The following is a 20,922-nucleotide window of genomic DNA, read 5'->3' on the forward strand; positions in this document are numbered from 1 at the left end:
ATGATATTTCTAATCGTAGGGAGAGGAATTGTAAGGCTTTAGCCTATTAAAATAAAGTTCTAAAGGCTGCCAAAATTCACCGTACTCATTAAACGCTGCCTTTTAGCTCTCTATAATGGCAAAACGGCGCCATTACAGATTAGAGCAGGGCGGTAAACCGAAAATTTACCGGCACCGAAATTGTTCACGATGACCGTCGTAATTTTGACCATGACTGTAAATTCGGTAATTTAATAAAACAAGAAAATATAGTCTTTTCATCCCGCTTTGACTGTGTTGTTCGGCAATGTTCATTCCCCTTTAAGAAAGCAGAAAGTGTGCTTACGTATGGAGTCACGTGGTTATCAGGAAGCCAAACAAAGAAGAGCCCTCTGGCTAACGCTACCGGCTAACGCTACAAGCAAACGTGAAGGAGTGTGGCATAAGGGAGGTTCGCCAAACTTTCACCCGACATTAAATAGACTCTTGGCGGCATCCAGACAGGCTTTCACCCGCTGTCCTCCCTTGTTCACACGATTTCCAAAGAGGATGCTTTCAATGCTTTCTACTAGTAGCCAAGCCACAGGCTAACGCTAGTGGCTAACGCTACAAATAAACGTGATGGAGTCGGATAGCGGCTCTAGCCTTGGCGAAACAGCTGAACTTAATGAGTGGATTGGGCACGGACTGCATCTTGCAATTAGTATGTCACGTTATTGTGTATCTCTGTCTATGTGTGATGGCTTTTGTGATAGTAAAGCATACAGCATAAAGTACAATCCAACAGTGAAAATTTTAATATGACTGTTTAATGGCCCCAGCTATTTTTCTGTATGTGCTTAATTCTGTGTCATTAGATCAATGCAGCTTTAATGTGTCTGTGTGGGGGTTCATGTGTGCTTGCATGTTTAAAAAAATGCACTGGGGAAAAAAAAAAACTGAAACCCTGAAGTAAACACTTGTGTTAAGTAAATATGTCACAGCAGCCATTAAAAAAAAAGTCTTTTTGAAATGCAGGCATATTGATTTTGACAATGTACATTGTTCAAGCCATACAAGCTGTTATAAATGTTCATACTTGAATTCTTATTGTTTACAATAAATTTTTGTATACTTAATGTTTAGACTGCATGTACGATTGTTAAACATATTAAATTGAAAGCTGTTAAATAAATACACAAGAAACGGTTAATCTGTATTTCATGCATTGATTCAGATTTTCAAATTATATAACAGTTATAACATTATATAACTTGGGCGAATTTATCATCATTTATCGTTAACGAGGTAAATCTGCTCAATTTACCATGATACGTGCTTAAGGCCATATCGCCCAGCCCTATTACAGATGGAGCGCGACAATGCGTGAGTGGGTCGTGCAGCGCATGCATTAATTGCGTTAAATATTGTAACGTGATACATTTTTAAAAAATAATAATAATTCCGCCATTATTAGGATAAATTTGATAACCCTACCTTAAGCCTAAACTAAAGGCTCTGGATAAGTGTAACATATTGTGTCTGTAACGTTAAATACAATTAGAAAACGATTTAAATAAAAAAATATATATATATATTTTAAAAAAGGCATGGCCGATATTTTTTTGCCGATTTCGATACTTTGAAAATGACGTGATTGGACCTGATTGATCGGGATGCCGATCGATTGGGACATCTCTAGGAATTAACACTTGTGAAAATCAAATACACACAGAGGGGTGCATGTCAAACCAATCACTATTATTTTGTAATCCACCATAACCTCCTGTTACGCTTTTATTTTGGTGTATTTCCTGTTCCATGTGTTTTGCAATGTTTGTAACTTGAAGGCGGGCCAAAATGAGTCACGGCGGACTGCGAGAGTTTTGATTTAGTCTAGCGGCCCTTCTGAAAGAGGTAAAGCTCTTACGGTGATCCTTTTATTTTCTAAGGTGATCAGCTCGTTTAATTAACTAGATTATATTAGTTCTAAAATTAAATATTAATTAATACGGTAGCGCTTGCAAAGATTGGCAGCAGAATGTTGCTTCAGTTAATTAGCACAGGAGGCTAGCTCTCTTTTCACCACCAATAGGAGCGTCGCATTGCTGTATCGAACACACCAAAATTGCAGCGCTGACAGTAGTGACATACTGAGAAGTGAATACTGAGAAATAAAATATGATAAATAAATGAATAAAAATCGATTCAAATTGATCAGCAACATGAACTCATGAGGACAATATGCCAAACAGATTGACTGAAAAATCAAAAACTAATACAACAAAAACGACAGCGTCGGTGGACAGTCTTCATTTTTTATCAGCTCCTTTGCTATGGTGTGGGGTTATTTTGCACGGAGCAACTTGGTATGCCGCCTTGTATGATGCAAACAGTGCTCGTCAGTTTACTGACAAATCGGGACGATTGTAGGCAATATTCAATCAATTCAATCAAGCAGCTTATCAATGTGCTCGGGCTCTGTCTTTATGTGACACCTTAATTGATTAGGCTTTGTGCTGTCTGCTGCAAACACTTGTAGACACAGTAAACAAACTGCTGTTTCCTCTTCACCCACTGGATTAAAAGTCAAAGCCAAACGCCACACACAGTGGGCCAAATAAGTATTTAGTCAACCACCAATTGTGCAAGTTTATCCGACTTGAAAAGATTAGAGAGGCCTTTAATTGTCAACATGGGTAAACCTCAACCATGAGAGACAGAATGTGAAGAAAATCACATTGATTTTTAAATAATTTATTTGCAAATCATGGTGGAAAATAACTATTTGGTCACTACCAAAAGTTCATCTCAATACTTAGTTATGTACCCTTTGTTGGCAATAAAGGAGGCCAAACATTTTCTGTAACTCTTCACTCGTTGTAAAGAAATCAACTGTGGGAGCAATTATTAGAAAATGGAAGACATACAAGACCACTGATAATCTCCCTCGATCTGGGGCTCCATGCAAGATCTCACCCTGTGGTGTCAAAATGATAACAAAAACGGTGAGCAAAAATCCCAAGACCACACGGGGGGACCTAGTGAATGACCTACAGAGAGCTGGGACCACAGTAACAGGCTACTTTCAGTAACACAATGTGCCGCCAGGGACTCAAATCCTGCACGGCCAGACGTGTCCCCCTGCTGAAGCCAGTACACGTCCAGGCCCGTCTGCGGTTCGCTAGAGAGCATTTCGATGATCAAGAAGAGGACAGGGAGAATGTGTTATGGTCAGATGAAACCAAAATAGAACTTTTTGGTAGAAACACAGGTTCTCACGTTTGGAGGAGAAAGAATACCCAATTGCTCCATACCCACTGTGAAGCATGGGGGTGGAAACATCATGCTTTGGGGTTGGTTTTCTGCAAAGGGACTAGGACGACTGATCTGTGTAAAGGAAAGAATGAATGGGGCCATGTATCGAGAGATTTTGAGTGAAAATCTCCTTCCATCAGCAAGGGCATTGAAGATGAGACGCGGCTGGGTCTTTTAGCACGACAATGATCCCAAACACACAGCCAGGGCAACAAAGGAGTGGCTCAGTAAGAAGCATTTCAAGGTCCTGGAGTGGCCTAGCCAGTCTCCAGATCTCAACCCCATAGAAAATCTGTGGAGGGAGTTGAAAGTCTGTGTTGCCCAACAACAGCCCCAAAACATCACTGCTCTACAGGAGATCTGCATGGAGGAATGAGCCAAAATACCAGCAATAGTGTGTGAAAAGCTTGTGAAGATTTACAGAAAACGTTTAGCCTCCATTATTGCCAACAAAGGGTACATAACAAAGTATTGAGATGAACTTTTGGTATTGACCAAATACCCTATCACTGGGTATGTTTACATGGACACTTTTTTTGGGATTTAAAGCCTGACCTGGTGGTTTATACCGATTGATAATCAATCTAAATCTATAACAAGTCATGTGCATGTATTTTACAGGTTACTTCCTGTTGATTTAGAGTCACTTCCAATTCATTTGGGGATATTCTTGACATTCTTTTTGGCAAAGGGGAGTAGAGTAGCCAAATATTTTACTCAAGTAAGAGTAGCGTTACTTCAAAATAATATTACTCAAGCAAAAGTTAAAGTTGTCATCCAAAAACGTAGTCGAGTACAAGTAAAAAAATATTTGTTGAAAATAATATTTAAGTCATAAGTAACATCGTGAGTAACTGCATACATTTTTTTTTTTAAACAACGCTTTTGTTTTCCTCACCACAAGATTATCTATATGAACTGTTGTTGTAATGATACTCTCCAATAACCCAATACTCAAACCACATTAAGACAAATACAAAAAAACAAAAAAAAATCATTGAATTCCGGCAAGAGAGAAAAAAATACAGAAATGAAGCATAATTCGTATGAGTGCCCTCCTGTTGAGAAAACATGTTTCCTATTATTAAACTAAAAAGATCTCCTCTAGCGGAGAAAATAATGCCTAGTTTGAAAACTGAATAGTTCCTCTATAGTTCCTGTTATGAAATTAAAAAGATCATGTCTTCGGTGGTCAATCGGTGCCAACTAAACACTGGGAGAGAGGTTAAAATCCGCACTTTCGAGTCATGTGGAGGGCAGGGCTGTGGAAATACTTTGGCTTTAAACACGCCACATGATTGAACAGGCTAGCGTGATCATAGAACGGCAAGCTTGCATCTGATTGGTAAAATGGAGTCATGTGATTATTGTTGCAATGTCTCATTGCCGAAATTGGTCGAGCTACTCTTGGCATCGCTGGCAAAAAAAAAAAAAATCTTGTACGTAGAATGAAGAGGAAAAATAATACAACTCTTGTGTAGCCCAAAGTAGCAGAATAAGAGTAGCATTTTTTCTTCAGAAATATACTCAAGTAAACGTATGGCTTAGTTAAACTACTCTGAGACGTATGTAATGCGTTACTACACACCTCTGCTTTTCAGTAACCCAAAATGAGCAGGAAGTGACCCTAAATGCCCCAAAATGGAAAGGAAGTGGCCAGAAATTATCAGGAAATGACTAGAGCTGGGAATCTTTGGGCACCTAACGATTCGATTACGATTACGATTCAGAGGCTCCGATTCGATTATAAAACGATTATTGATGCAGCCCCCTCCTTTTTTTTTTTTTTTTTTTTTTTAAATGTTTTGTACATTAGTTCCAAAATTGTTCAAAAATACTCTCTTGCTAATCCAAACTACTATTTCAGTATCAAGTTAACATATAGCAGTAAACAAATATACAAAAATAACAGTAAATAAAAAACTCCAGTCCCCATTCTGTATCAGCAGCTTTAAACTACATTCAATTAATTTAATGTTGTCAATCAACCGGTAAAGTTGTTCAAATTGGTCCCGTTATTCCATAATTTCCCTTTTGTCTACTTTCGACATGTGAACGTTTTAAAACTATTTTAAAGATAGATTCAAGTCAATATTTTACCGATTTAGGAGTATTTTAGATAAAAAGTCAATTAGGTTTGCTTGGAAGGTTCGCTACAACAGCCTTGCAGGGAAGTGTACTGCTTTAAGATGGTGGCCGTTTACTAACGCCCGCATCTAGCTTTTTGTAGATGTGCTGCTAACGCTACCGAATCTATATTGCATCTAGTCCTATATAAATGATATCTACCGTAACATTATGTGGATGTACTTTGTAGCAGCTTTTCGACAGCAGTCAGGTATGTTGTTGTGTTTTTTTATCTCGTGGCATGAGTTGAGCTAGAGCCGTGAGGTTAGCATTGGCATTACCCGAGGGGCCGGGTAATGAGAAGCATGATGTTTAGCTACTCTCGCTCCGCTCTCATTGCATCCCGAAGACCGCGCGGCGTGCTGAGTGTGTTGTACTTCCGCTTTACTTGGCATATTTAAATAATCGGAATTTGGATGTTTGTGAATCGTTCTCGAATCTTCCACGGCCGAATCGCGAATAATCTAAGAATCGGAAATTTTGCACACCTCTAGAAATGACGTGAAATGCCCCAAAACGCACTAATTGCCTGGCATTGGCTACCACTGACAACCTTAGACGTCCAATCTGCTTGAAGTGTGAGGGATTGCAGCGAATGAATTGAGTATGTATCTGGGATTTACTTTACTCTAGAAACATTCCTTGCCTTCTAACAAAGCGTGAAAATGTCTTGGATTGGATCATTTCTGCATCATGAAATACTTTCTTGACAATGGTCTAGGCAACTATTTTGCTGTTCTGTCATGCACGAGGTCAGTTTTCTGCCTGAAGTCTCGCATGACTTTTTCAGATTTTTTTAAGTTCATCTGATTCGAGGGGGGCATTCTTTATTGAAATTGTGGTGGCCCTTCTCATGGTGGCATTTTATGTTTTCACGTTTCATCAGAGCAACAGTGTTTCGACACAAAGGACACATTGACTTCGTGCTCGAGGATGGCAAGATAAACTTATATTTGTCAGTCCGTTCTTCATTTAATCGGCAGTTTTCAGTGGCCACCTTTCTCAGACGTGCCATTTTGATGTCGTGCCACGGGTGTGAGCAACGCTCCTGCCGCAAATAAATTGCCACTGCTTGCGCCTGAAGGATGAGAGCGTGTCAATGCACGATGATTAAAAGCCAATCGGTGCATCGTTGTCATGGGAATGACAGCCCAGAATGCATCTCGTACGCACCCGTACATACACACACTCTCTCACGCTTTTTCAGCCAGGCTAACCTCACGGCCTACTAGCTGGATAGACAGTTCATAAACTATATCATTTGTTGATTTGTATCTTGCAGGTTTCAGCAAATATCTTGGTCTTGAGTGGCAGGAGTCTCCTGGCATTAAAGAGGAAGTGGAGCACCCGCATATGAAAGAGGAAGAGCCAGAGCGCCCTCAACAGCAAAAAAGAGAAGTGCAACATTCAATCAGAAAGGAGGAGGTAAAGCTGCCATATATTAAAGAGGAAGACTATATCACCAGGTCCACTGGTGAGCACTTGAAGAGTGAAGATGGACCGAGTGAGGTCAGCAGAGGGACGGAGCCTCCAAGCGGCAGCAGCAGCTCAACAGAAGGATTGCAAGCCTACATTTTCATCGCAACGTCAGATAGAAATGGCGCCACGTCACACTCACCTTACAAAGATAATTGTCCTAAGAAATTTCACCGTGACGACAATTTTTGCAAATGGTCTCTGTGTGGGAGAACCTTTGCTAATAACTATACATATGATATGCATATGAGGAGCCACATAGGAGAAAAACCTTTCTCCTGCTCCGTTTGTGGTAAAAAATTCTCTAACAAAAGCAACTTGAAAAAACACACAAGAACCCATACAGGTGAAAAACCTTTCTCCTGCTCGGTTTGTGGTAAAACATTCTCTGAAAAAGGCAACTTGAAACAACACACAAGAACCCATGCTGGTGAAAAACCTTTTTCCTGCTCAGTTTGTGGTCGTGGATTTATTCAAAAGCGAAACTTAAACAAACATATGCGAACCCACACCGGTGAAAAACTTTTCCCCTGCTCAGTTTGTGGTCAAGCATTTAGTCAAAAGGAAGACTTGAAAAGACACACAAGAACCCACACTGGTGAAAAACCTTTCTCCTGCTCTGTTTGTGGTAAAACATTCTCTGACAAAGGCAACTTGAAAAAACACACAAGAACCCATACTGGAGAAAAACCTTTCGTCTGCTTAGTTTGTGGTCAAGGATTCACTCTCAAGCAACGCTTGAAAATACACACAAGAACTCACACCGGGGAAGAACCTTTTTCCTGCTCAGTTTGTGGTCAAGGTTTTGATCAGAAGCATCAGTTAAACTTACACATGAGAACCCACACTGGAGAAAAACCATTTTCCTGCTCAGTTTGTGGTCAACGATTCACTCATAAGCAAAACTTAATTGTACACATAAGAACCCATACTGGCGAAAAACCTTTTTCCTGCTCAGTTTGCGGTCAAGGATTTGCTCGAAAGCAATACTTGAAGATACACACAAGAACCCATACCGGGGAAAAACCTTTTTCCTGCTCAGTTTGTGGTCAAGGTTTTGATCAAAAGCCAAATTTAAATGCACACATGAGAACCCACACTGGAGAAAAACCATTTTCCTGTGCAGTTTGTGGTCAAGGGTTCGCTTGGAAGTATCAGATAAAGAGACACGTGTGTGTCTGACATGTGCTTTGTCCAATCCTTGTATTATGTGGATCCAGACTGTAGTACTGGCTCACCTGATTTAACCGTCAAGTTAAGTGGCATTTTTTATACAATACTTCCCCTCTTTCAAACGACACTTCACAGTTAATATTTGAAACAGTAGATCCCAAATTACAAAAGTTCAGAATCATTCATAAATAAAATAATTACATCAAAATAGAAAATTATGATTGGCTCACAAATACTAGTTTTTGGGCGGGGGTGATTATACAAATTTTAAAAATTACTATTATATTACTATTCTTGATTGACAGTGATATATTACGACAGAGTATTAGGGCAAAATGGGGGGGTTGGGGGGTAAAAGGACTACGATATCAAAGTTGTACTGTTACTACAAGAAAAAAAGTATTATTACGTAGGTAATGTAGCTGAATAAGCAGCTACGCACTTTACAAACATGCACCTTAGCTGGTAGCTAAGACGAAGCATTAGTACAAGTCATTCTGTTGATTATAATTCATTTAATTCAATTAGAAGAGCTAAAAGATGAAGGATTTCCTAATTTTGGAAAATGATTCTTAAACACAGCCTTACAAGATGCAGGGTTTGCCCTACAAATTAAATATCGTGGCGCACCGCCACACCAAAATAAAAGCCGCCACGCCGTGCAAGAGAGATATTAAAAAAAAAAAAAAAAATTAAGGCCCTTTCAAACTAGCGGCAGCCTTTTGTGAAGGGTTCAGCGGCAACCTATTCATTGTATATTGTAATGTCCGTAGCTCTGCGAGGCCCCCTTAAGAAACGATCGGAGGAGGAGCTGTGACGTAGAGGGAAGCGAGATAGTGGTCTCATGTCACAGAAGCCCGCTGTTATTTTGTTAGTTTCTTCTTTATTATTGTTGCCACAATAAATTGGGTAAGCCAATACAGACTCCTCTCCTTCTTCCCCCCCATCCGGGGCATTACAGTATTTTGGATTGGACTTTTCGGCGAAAGTAAGCAGTGGACGGCCGTCTTGGACGGAACGGCAAGTTTGAATGAGATTGCACCAAGAGGCGGGGAGAGCGCCACTGCGCTAATATCAACAACGCGTTCAATAGCAGAGGTGCAGGCATACTTACTATATCTTCTTCCCGGCTGTTTCAGCGGACGGATACACGCAATCATGGCTGACGAAACCTTGATAAATGCGCTCTTTTTATCTAAATTTCGCGAGCTCTGGAACACTTGAAAAATTACTCTCATACTTCTCTTTGCTGAGCTAATTGGTACCTCAATATGCGTTTGTGTGGAAACTCTTTACACGGCACGTAGAATTTCCCCCTACTCCTTGAAATGGATCCATTACAAGGGCGTAGGTTTGGTCTCAATATTGGTAGGGACGATCTAACAGAGTAACCTGCATGTACACTATTTGCTGGGGACGGACATTACCGTACTAAGACTCAACAGGTTGGGTGAACTGGGGTCAGGGCTACATTTCTCACCTCCAATTTGAACCTAATTAATTGATAGGCTAAATGATCAATGCAAAAATAAATCTATATTGACGTACCAACTTTCACACTGCAAATTTAGAACGTTTTAATACGATTATTTTTCTGAAATCTATTCGAATAATTTTCTCCTTGTTTTGAGTGTTAAAGACTACGTAGTTAACAGATTAATGGGTCAGATTATTCAATTTACTTGAGGTAAATATTACCATTTGTTCTTATTAAGCCTATACATCTAAATCCTGTATCTTTTTGTCATGTTACTGCAGTGATTGCAGTTACCACACTTGTGGTTACCTGGTTTAATACTCAACCAGGTTTTCTGTTGTAAAGGGGCGAGATGGCTCTTCATAAGCTTATCGTTAATTGTTGGAGCTCTCCTGAAACTAATAGTTGGGAAATCCGGAAGTTTCTCTCTGAGTAAACTGTTACATTTCAATATTTCCCAGTTTTTTTCAATAATGTTTCAAATTTCATTTGCTGTGTTGCTATACTGTGGCACAAAATACACATGATTAGAACTCTTGTTGCCTATGTTCTTTAACCAGTAGCTGTTTTGTCGTGACACTTTTTGCTTCATTATATGCTGTATTAAGTCTTGTGTTTAGATCTTTTCTTAAATCTCTGACTCATCTCATGAGCATTTCTTTCAAAATCATCTTCTGAGTCACAAATACATTTCACTCGCTGAAACTGACCAAAAGGTATATGAAGGAAGGTATATCTGCTTTAAAGGTTTTATTAAAATGTATAATCAAGCTGATGTGAAATGATTTCATAACGCTGTACTTTTATGCATACAAAACACTTGCATTTCTGAGAACTGAGTCAGTGGAAAAAGAACAGACGGCTGCTGTACATACAGTGCCCTCCATAATTACTGACACCCCTGGTTAAGATGTGTTTTTTAGCTTCTAATATTTTTTTCTTCATCTAAATAATATGGGACCTTAATGGGAAAAAGAAAAATCCAACCTTCGATACAAGTGCATTTATTCAGTGGGGAAAAAATCCCGCATAAATAAATAATTATTTGACTTCAAATAATGTGTGTCACAATTAATAGCACCCCTGGTGTTAATACTTTGTACAACCCCCTTTTGCCAATAAAACAGCCTATAATGTTTCACAAGATGGGAAAAGACAGAAAGAGGGATCTTCAGCCATTCCTCTTTGCAGAATCGCTCTAAATCATCCAGAGTCCTGGGTCCTCTCCTCTGTACTCTCCTCTTCGACTCATTCCACAGGTTTTCAATAGGGTTGAGGTCTGGGGACTGAGATGGCCATGGGAGGAGCTTGATTTTGTGTCTGGTGAACCATTTCTGTGTAGATTTGGCCCTATGTTTAGGGTCATTGTCTTGCTGAAAGACCCAGTGACGACCCATCTTCAGCTTTCGGGCAGAGGGCAACAGATTTTGATTTAAAATGTCCTGTTATTTCAAAGCATTTATGATGCCATGCACCCTAACAAGGTTCCCAGGGCCTTTGGAAGCGAAACAGCCCCACAGCATCACTGACCCACCCCCATACTTCTCAGTGGGTATTAGGTGCTGTCTACACGCCAACAAGCTGTTTGGGAGGCATGCACGGAGAAAACCTTTCCTCACTCACAATCATAAACGCAAACGCCTTGAGGTCGCCAAGCGGTATTGGGGCTTCAACTGGGACCATGTGCTTTGGTCAAGATTGAGCTTTTTGGCAACAAACACTCTAAGTGGGTCTGGCGTGCCACGACAGATGAGCATGCTGAAAAGCACCTCATACCCACTGTGAAGTATGGGGGTGGGTCAGTGATGCTGTGGGGCTGTTTCACTTCCAAAGGCCCTGGGAACCCTGTTAGGGTGCATGGCATCATGAATGCTTTGAAATACCAGGACATTTTAAATCAAAATCTGTTGCCCTATGCCCGAAAGCTGAAGATGGGTCGTCACTGGGTCTTTCAGCAAGACAATGACCCTAAACACATGGCCAAATCTATATATATGTATATTCACCGAGTTTTTGAACACCTGGAGGTTTAAAACAATAATAACGGTGGATTCAACATAGATTTGTCTTTGATCTCACCATTATTTTCATAATGACATGAACATTATTATAATGAACAAAACAAAGTCAAGAACAGTCTTGACTTCAAATAAAGTGCCAATATTTATTTTTTCAAATAAATATAGTTTGGGTCAATCACAGTCAATTAGTCAATATAATTGAAGATGTGTTTCCTGAACAATGAGCACTGAACTAAAACATAAACCCAACAGGTATTGTGCTTTGTCATCAGTTAAAAAATATTTGGTGCTACAGCAGACTGTTATGATCTTGGTCCATGAAACAACTTTCTTAACCTGGGAGACAGGTTAGGATAGCAAGCCTATCAATAACCAAAAGCCCTCTCAATAACTTACTAAATAACTAACACTGTAAACATTATATAGTAAGGTTTATCACTCATTCCTCATAACGCAAATATGGTAGAACAAAAAGGATTAATGGCTTGCCTTATAATAATATAAACGGCAGTGAGTGAACCCATATTCAATAAAGTATGAGGTTTTTTCTCTGCATAGTATAAAATCCTACCAAGCATGCTGACAGGACTAACGGTACACGACAACTATTATATGTACAGTATGTATAGCATAGCACACTAGCTTGAGCTACTAGCCTTAAGCATTGGCTGGCTTCTGTAACACATCAACTTACGAAGTTCTGTACATATGACCCTTCACCACCGAAGTAAACATATATTGCACATCCATATGTTATAGTAAACATAAATACTTAGATATATGTTTCCGAGGCGGAAACGTAAGTAACAGAAAGCATTCACGATTGCCAATGCTAACGCTAGACACAGCACTGTGTAAAGTGAATGAGTTTGTGGGCCAAATTATAGATGCAGTGAATTATTCTGACCTGCTGGTGGCAGCAATGCCCCGCAAATGGTCAACTGATTTCCCAGCCAGCAAGCACAGTTCATACTGTATTATCTGTCCTATTTTATTGTGTTATTGGATTTATTGGGATGACGTCGTAATTCCTATTATCGGACCAATAATTATCGTGCACCAGTATGTAAAACGTAATTGTTGTGAAACACACCACTAATTTTGCTACTTTGATCCGACCTGCATCACAGTTTAGCGCAATACCATTACAATAAACTGTATGAACTTACTGAGTAGGAAGCTGCTTAGAAGTGTCCTTCTGTATGTGTCTTCTATGTTAACGTTAATTAAACTGTGAGAAATATAGCAAACTCTTCTCAGCTGTAAGAAATTTAGTGCACCAAGGTTTACTCCCTTCTCCCCAGTTTGCATTTTTATTTTGCTTATGTGGTCTTAAAGCAACCCAAAGAAGCTTTCATTTTTTGAGTTTGGCTGTGCTTGTGGACAAGACCAGTAGTGTTTTTCCTGAAATAAGGCTCCATTTTTTTTTTTTTTTGTTATTTCCTGACAAATACATTTTTGTTGTTGTTGTTGTATTCAATTTATTTAGACAATTTTTAGTGGTATTAAGACTAATGTTTTTTTTTTTTTTTGGTTTTTTTTTTTGCATTCCTGGACACTAACTCATTTGCTCTCAAAAACGTATAAATAAGTTCCATTTTTAATTGTTTCAGTGTCCCAAAGAGGTTTTTATTTTTTATTTTTTTTACAAGAGATCTCTGAGTTCTGATTCAAAGCACAAAGCTGAAAATCCATTTTAAAGCAATAAAACTGGCCACTGGAGGGCAGTAGCGCATTTGGTAAGACCCACAACCCGATTCAACGGCAACAAATGGCCGGGCCGCACGGCCGGGACACCGGCGGATGACGACCGAATGAACGTCAAGGATGCCAGGCGGCTGACGACCGAGCAGAACAACCGGTAGGACGCCCAGGATGCCAGGCGCTGGACAACTGAGCAGAACAACCGGGACCACCAGTGCAGCGGATGATGCCGTTGAGTCCGTGCTGCTCGCGAGCAGAGCCCGCAGAGACTCAAAAAACTTTGTGAGACAGGTGGCGATGAGGGAAAAGTTTACCCAGCTGTCGCAGCCACAACAGCATCATTTCTTAGTTATGTGTAAACAAATTGTTACTTTGCTATCAAAAGCTCTATTTGTCTTGTTGTTTATGTTATTTTGTAAAAGCAAAACATTATTCAGATGTTTACGATGTAACTAAAGCAAAAAATAGCTGTGTTAAAGTCAAAGTTATGTTTGAAATGTATGCTTTCACAAAAAGCTCAAATTCTGTTTTTTCATCAGAAATTGGAAAACTGCTCAAATTGAGCTATTTTCTAATGCTGATTTCTAAAGAATGGAAAAACATATGAACTATCTTTTTTTTCCTGCTGAAAGAAGAGTCAAATAATTTTCATTTTGGTGGGTTCCATGTTTATATAGCAATAGAACAGAATTTTCTGTGGGCCTTGCAAAATCAGTCAAAATCCAGTAAGACGACCGGGAGCGAAGGGGGTTGCACCGGTGAAAATGGCCGGGAGTGAATGAGTTAACAAGTTTGTATTTTTTGTGTTTGTTAACAAAATTTATGTTCAAATAATGCAATTTAAATTTCCTAATAAAATCCACATTTATTCTGGAAGTTTTCAAAATGTTTCTTCAGCCGTTTTTGAAAAAAGTTTGAATCAAACAGTGTATCACCTGAACCAATACATATGCACTGCAAAAACTCACCTCAAAATTAAAAAAAATAAATTCCCTTTTTTTCCACAAGTGAAATTATCTGCTAGTGCTTCAAGTCAATTTTACTCAGATTTCTTGAAATAATATAAAAGCTAGCTGAAAATAAGCTTAACAGACATAAGTTAAAAAAAAGAGTATTTAATATTTTAAAAATTTGTTTGCCAGAAATGTTCTTAATTCAATGAAACAACTAGCTAATGATAGCACTATTATCATATTCATAGTTAGTGTTGGCCTTCAATATATATTTGTTGTTGTTTGGGCTTCTCTCTCTCTCGCTTCCCTTTTCTTCTGTTCGCTGCTTTCTCCTCATAAGCGACGTACGTTGAATGATCAAAATGGGAGTATGTCATACTCCCATGTGATATATTAAAACATTTTCGACCAATCGGACACACAGATCTCCATTCTCTGTGACAAGCAGCTGAACAGGACAGGTTAAAGGGAAAAAAAAATTCTTAATTCAAGAACAGACATTGTTCAAACCATTATTTGAAAACATTTTTTCTCGATTTAGGTGAAAATGACCAACTTTTAGATGTCCATGCTGAAGAAGAACAAATTGTAATATTTACTCAAAGTGGAAGAATATGATGCATTGATATGTTAACTAGCCTTTAAAACTCAAAACAAGATTAAAATTATCGACTACATTCAAGAAAAATTAACAGATTATGACGTTATACTGTAAATTTGCAGTGTGGAAGTTAGTACAGTGGTACCTCTACATACGAAGTTAATCCGTTCCAGGACCTTGTTTGTAAGTCGAAATAGTCGTATGTCGAGCAGGATTTTCCCATAGGAATACATTATAATTCCATTAATTCGTTCCACAGCCCAAAAACCTTCACTAAATCCTTAAAAAATACTGCTGGTACTATTACAAATGGCAATTACACATAGCAAAACAAATAAATTATAAATCAAAATCGGAATAATAATAATAATAATTCCTGTATAGATCCTACCCACGTGACGTCACAACTCCGCTCTCCTGAATGGTACCGCCCAATTGTCCGTCAAAACATAGTGTTAACCTGTTACGGCTACTTACATTCCTCCTATTTACGGCGTGTTTTTCTGCTCCTTAACATTAATAATCAAAATGGTGAAGGCGTGTGTGGCTGTTGGTTGCACTAACAGAGAGATGGAAGGAGAGACTTGAAGTTTTACCGTATTCCGACGGATCCAAAGAGGAGAGCGAAATGGACGGCTGCAATTCGACGTGAAAACTGGGCACCAAAAAATCACCACAGACTATGTAGTAGTCATTTTATATCCGGTAAGATGCATTTAAGATATACTTAGAGGGTTTTGGGCTGACAAATAACCACAATTAAGATCATTGCTAGGCTAATCGCCGACAACATACGCGTATGTATGTAGTGAGAATGCTATCGCTAAACCATATAAACATTAAAAGCCTTAACTCCATTGACAAACGACATGAAATACATTAGACTTGACAGTGGATGTTAGCAATAACAAAAGATTTTGAATTGAAAATTTCGTAACTCACCTTTCCAAGCACAAGATAGATTCCTGCCGAATTTTCGTGGACGAGGACCTGTTTCACCCAACCAGCAACGAAGTATTTATAAGCCTCCAAGCTCTTGAAGTTTTTCAAATTTTCGTGAGAATAGGCTGATTTTGTGTGGACAAGATAGTTGTAAATATCAGCGTAGCAGATGTCAGGCAGACTGTATAGAACGAAGCTTTTCCACATAACGCCTTTTATGCAACACATCCAGTGAGTTTACGGCATCAGAAAGCACCGGGTCTTCCATGAAATGCATTTTAAATTCCTCGATCAATTGAAACCAATGCTAATACAGAGACAAAATGACGGACAAGTGGGCGGAACCATACAGCGAGCACGTGGTTTTGTGACGTCGGTGGGTAGGGTCTATTAATGTAACGAATCGGGTTCTAATGTGGCGGACGTTTTTTGCTGACCTTGAACGCACCGCGGGGCTGACGTGCCAGAGACAGACCGGTGAGCTTGAGTTTCACTTTCACTTTGAATATTTTCTTGAGAACACCGTCATATGCGGCAGACAGAAGGTGTTTTTGTTTTGAATAAGTTGTGAAATAAATGATAAAAACGAGGCGAAGTTGGCGATTTCTCTGGAGATGTTACCACAATAAGAATTGTCAGCTTAACTTATAAAGAGTGGCGAACGATGGTCGGAGGAGGACCGTGGAGATGTATTGTTGAGCCATTTCACGGATGCCCACCCTACGCTCATATTTTTCTGTCATTTGCATCTTCATTTAGAAGGTAAGGGTCAACTTTTTCCTTGTTTCACCACCTGTACCAACCTTTTCTGAAACCAGTGTTGATTTGTCACACAAGAAAATCCGCCGTGCATTCGTCTGCGGTGCTGCCATTGTCGTCGTATTTCGAGCATGTCGTCGGATGTAGAAACAAATGGCGAGTCAAATTTTACGTCGGATGTCGAAAAGTTCGTGTGTCGAAGCGATCGTATGTAGAGGTACCACTGTATAGGCATAGGCGGATCTACTATTCAAGCGAAGTAGACGATCGCCTTAGGCCCCCAACCAGTAGGGGGCCACCAACCAGCTGCCCTTACCCAAACGAACAACTGCTTGGGCCACCGGAGCCAGCAGCACCCCCAACTATTCATCATGTATAATTATGTCAGCATACCAAAAATACAAAAAAGAAAGCCATTTGAATGCTGCATTTATATTATCCCCCCCCCCCACACACACACACACACACACACGCACTACAATGGACTGTTCCACGACGACGGACTGAGTATCAGTCGCTTAGCTTCACTTAGCTCTCCCGCAGTTTTGACGCCACTAAGCTGGCTATTTTTACAGCTCACTTGCTACTTTGCACGTCGGCTGTCGTTCATTTTGAACACATGAGCGAACGCTCTCCATGAGAGCCAAAGTGCAGTGAGGGAGAAGTTCAGAACAGGCCTCTAATGCCTCTTTTAACTTTCTTCTTCTTCTTCTTCGTCTCACCGAACATAAAATACACGACAGCACACCCTGTGGCGAAACAATGTAGTACAGTTCCAATCAGTCATTCAATAACACTCAACAGCTGGTTAACAGCAAAAGCACGTCATGTTCGTCATATAAATAATGATTTCTGGAGTTAATCCCACATACTTCAGAATTAATATTATAATATGTTGAGTAAAGACTACATAATACAGATTTTACCCTAAGAATAGCTTTCAAATGACACTCTTCATGACAAATATAATTGGCAATGAATAATTATTATAATCTTTATACTAGTATTATATATAGTAGTATACTATAATAATATTGCTTGAATTTTTTTAAAGAATTGTTTTGAATAATGTTGAAAAGGCAAAGTCAGTGTTCTGAATCTGTTTACTTTCCATTCTTTTGCACTAGTAAATGCTATCAGCATTTAACCTCATTTTTCGTGATTAATTATTGTTATTTACATGATTATTTGTACTTTAATAAAGAATGTAAGTGTTCCAAAATAGTTTTGTGAATTAATAAGCGTCAACAAAAATTTCATTGCTAAATTAGTAAATAAAAAAAGAAATTTATTAGATTAGTCGATGAATCGTAAAACTATTCGGCTGACTAATCAGGAGAAAATTTGTCGTTTAGGACAGCCCTAGTGTACCAGAACATAATTCCTCCACACCCTTCTCACCTTTTTAACCCCTGACCCATGAAGAGGGCCCCTGGATATGTTCGCCTTAGGCCCCAAAATTGGCAAGTCCGCCACTGAGTATAGACCCCAATCATGTGACGTCACAACTCCGCCCCCCTGACTGGTGCCGCCATATTGTCCGTCAGCTCATTGTGTTTACATATTACCGCTACGTACATTCCTCCTATTACTGCGTGTTTTTCTGCTTGTCTAAGGAATCACCGCCGAGTAAACGAACCCAAAAATCTTCCTGACAATCGTTAACATTGACTAATCAAAATGGTGAAGGCATGTGTGGCGATTGGTTGCAGTAACAGAGAAGATAAACGGTCATTTTAGTAGTTGCTGTGTGCCCATTGTTAAAAGGGCAAATCTCGAAAGCAGCACGGTTTGTTTTATCTCGGTCCATGATGCGTTTGTATCGACAGCCGTTAGACAGTGGCGAAAACATCAATATGATGCCAACACGATCGCAGACATTAACAGACAGAAACTACGAAGCTCGTCGCCACGGTCGCATAGTAAGAAGGTGAGCGCAACAACAGGTGTTGTTCCGAAAGATAGCCGCCTTGCGTGAAATGTCCCCCGACGGGATCGCCCACACGGAAACGACTTTTTTGTACCGTGAATATGTATTATTTTACTCTGCTTGAACTAATAAATGTCATACCTGTGTGATTGTCATTGGGCATTATGTTCATGAAAACCTGTAGACTAATACATTTATGTTCAAAAATGGTTATGTGGCCCAGTCCACGATTTTTTACTAAAATACAGTACTAATATTTTGTGTAATTTAACTATTTAAAACTGATCTTACAGTCGTAAATCCATTACTGTAATGCGTCCATGAAAACATTTGATGTTTTCACGTCAATAAAGCGTTATAAAAAAGCGCTCCCATCGGGGGGACATTTCACGTGGGGCAGCTATTTTTCGGTACAGACCGGCCCGTTGTCGATCAAGTTTCATTTTACAATCGTGACAACGCTGACGCTCAGCTGACCAAATGTCGGTTTACATTCGGGCCGGTGCCGATTTTGGGTACCCGACTCCTCATCGTGACATAAACTGGAGTTGGATTGGAAATTTTGTGGTCTCAGGACGAGCTCTGACGCACGGGACTGGACGGGAGGAAACATCGGTTTGGGCATCAAATATGGATCTGGCGACTGGATCGACCGAAGCTTTTCCAAATAACGGCTTTTATGCAACCCATCTAATTAGTTTACAGCGTCTGAAAGCAACGGGGCTTCCATAATTTGCAAGTGTATCCACCTTTAGAAACTACGGTCAATGACAATACGAACACACAATGACGGACAATATGGCAGCACAGCGATCACATGATTGTGTGATGTTGGTGATTAGGATCAATCACGTAACGTCACAACTCCGCCCCCCTGACTGGTGCCGCCATATTGTCTGTCAGCTCATCATGTTTACATATTACCGCTACGTAAATTCCTCCTATTACTGCGTGTTTTTCTACTTGTCTAAGGAATCACCGCCTAGTAAACGAATGGAAAAACCTTCCTGACAGTCGTTAACATTGATTAATCAAAATGGTGAAGGCATGTGTGGCGGTTGGTTGCAGTAACAGAGAAGATAAACGGTCATTTTAGTTACTCCCCGACATCTAGGACGAGCCACTTACAAGACTAGCACTGTCGTGTATTACAAATACTTCTTTGAACACGTCTTCACAGACAAAGCAATGACACGGGCTTAAAAAGGTCAACTTTAATTGTGTTAATCACACTTAATGACGACATGATCTCACAGTTGAAATAGACGACATCCACTTAATTCTATTGAAGATATGTAATGCTGAGGTAATTTGACAACTTTAGTTTTAAAAAGAAACATGCACTGTTTATCCAGTAGATGGAGCTCTTGCAGTGTGTTAAACGCCTCGAAACAGTGATTCAATGGCATACAGCACGCATGCTATTTTTAGACCGTGACGTCGCATCGTAAAGCGGAAGTAAAGCCGAAGTGGGACATTATAGACCCACCCTCGCATAGACACAACGTAATTCGTGCTACTTTTCACCGGTAATCTTTCAAAAACGAACATGCCGATCACGCATTGCTTTTTTGGAACTTGTAGAAATTACTCTAGACATTACGACACATGAAGGATGTTTTCTTCATACGTTTCTGGAAAACAAAAACTCGGGAGGAAAAAATGTGAAGACCGAACCAACTTGCGCGGACTTTAACACCAGCTCGGTGAATCCATTCACATTTCATATGCAGTAAACATTTTGTTGGGTTGGCATGGTCTTTCAGAGGACAAAGAGGTAAGCCACTTTTATATTTTTAACTTATTTTTTAGCGTAACGTTGTGCCGTACTGCTTCTGTCTGACAATGAATGACCTGATAACGGTACACAAAAATCTCGGTTCAGTACGTACCTCGGTTTTGAGGTCACAGTTCGGTTCATTTTCGGTACAGTAAGAAAACAAAATGCAAAATATAAATGTGCTAGTTGTTTATTGCACACTTTTGTGCTTTCAACAATAGGAACATTAGCCTATACAAAGCAAGAATTCTGCTCAAAAATAGAAAATACAATATTCTGAAATGTAGATATTTTGAAAAATAAAATAAAAATAACTTTGGCTAAGACTTTTTCTTTAAAACAAATATCTGATGTGCAAAATTGAACAGTTGCAACACTGAAGAGAAGAGTTGTTCCATCTATATTCTTTTTTAATTTGAATTCCCCACCCAGAGGGCCAACCATCTTCCATGTTAACATTTAACCGTTACCCACGCTGCTCACTGCACTTCTTAGTGGCGCGACGGCCCTGGCCGTTTAATTGTTATCTTTTTTGAGACTGTCAGTCATCTGATCGCCGCGTCCGCCAGCTGGCTGCCTCCCCTCCCAACGTGGCGTACTCTGATTAACGCCGGACGGGCTGACGACGTCACCGCCGCTGACGGGCCACCCGAACTAACCGCTGTCTGACATGTATCCATTATGTAGCGCTTTGTTTACATTT

At 39.7% G+C, this 20,922-nt stretch overlaps 1 protein-coding gene across 2 annotated transcripts in view; it reads left to right on the plus strand.

Annotated features, from left to right (window-relative positions):
- The window catches only part of LOC130927904 (zinc finger protein OZF-like), a 77,677-nt gene extending 66,770 nt beyond the window's left edge, over positions 1 to 10,907 (plus strand). For both annotated transcript variants that reach the window (XM_057854018.1, XM_057854019.1), the window contains exon 3: positions 6,686 to 10,907. In XM_057854018.1, the coding sequence (XP_057710001.1) occupies positions 6,686 to 8,061 (1,376 nt within the window). In that variant the 3' untranslated portion in view covers positions 8,062 to 10,907. The remainder of the gene's footprint in view (positions 1 to 6,685) is intronic.
- Positions 10,908 to 20,922: the final 10,015 nt, after the last annotated feature.

The sequence above is a fragment of the Corythoichthys intestinalis genome, chromosome 13 (assembly GCF_030265065.1).
Source record: "Corythoichthys intestinalis isolate RoL2023-P3 chromosome 13, ASM3026506v1, whole genome shotgun sequence".
NCBI classification, from domain to species: domain Eukaryota; kingdom Metazoa; phylum Chordata; class Actinopteri; order Syngnathiformes; family Syngnathidae; genus Corythoichthys; species Corythoichthys intestinalis.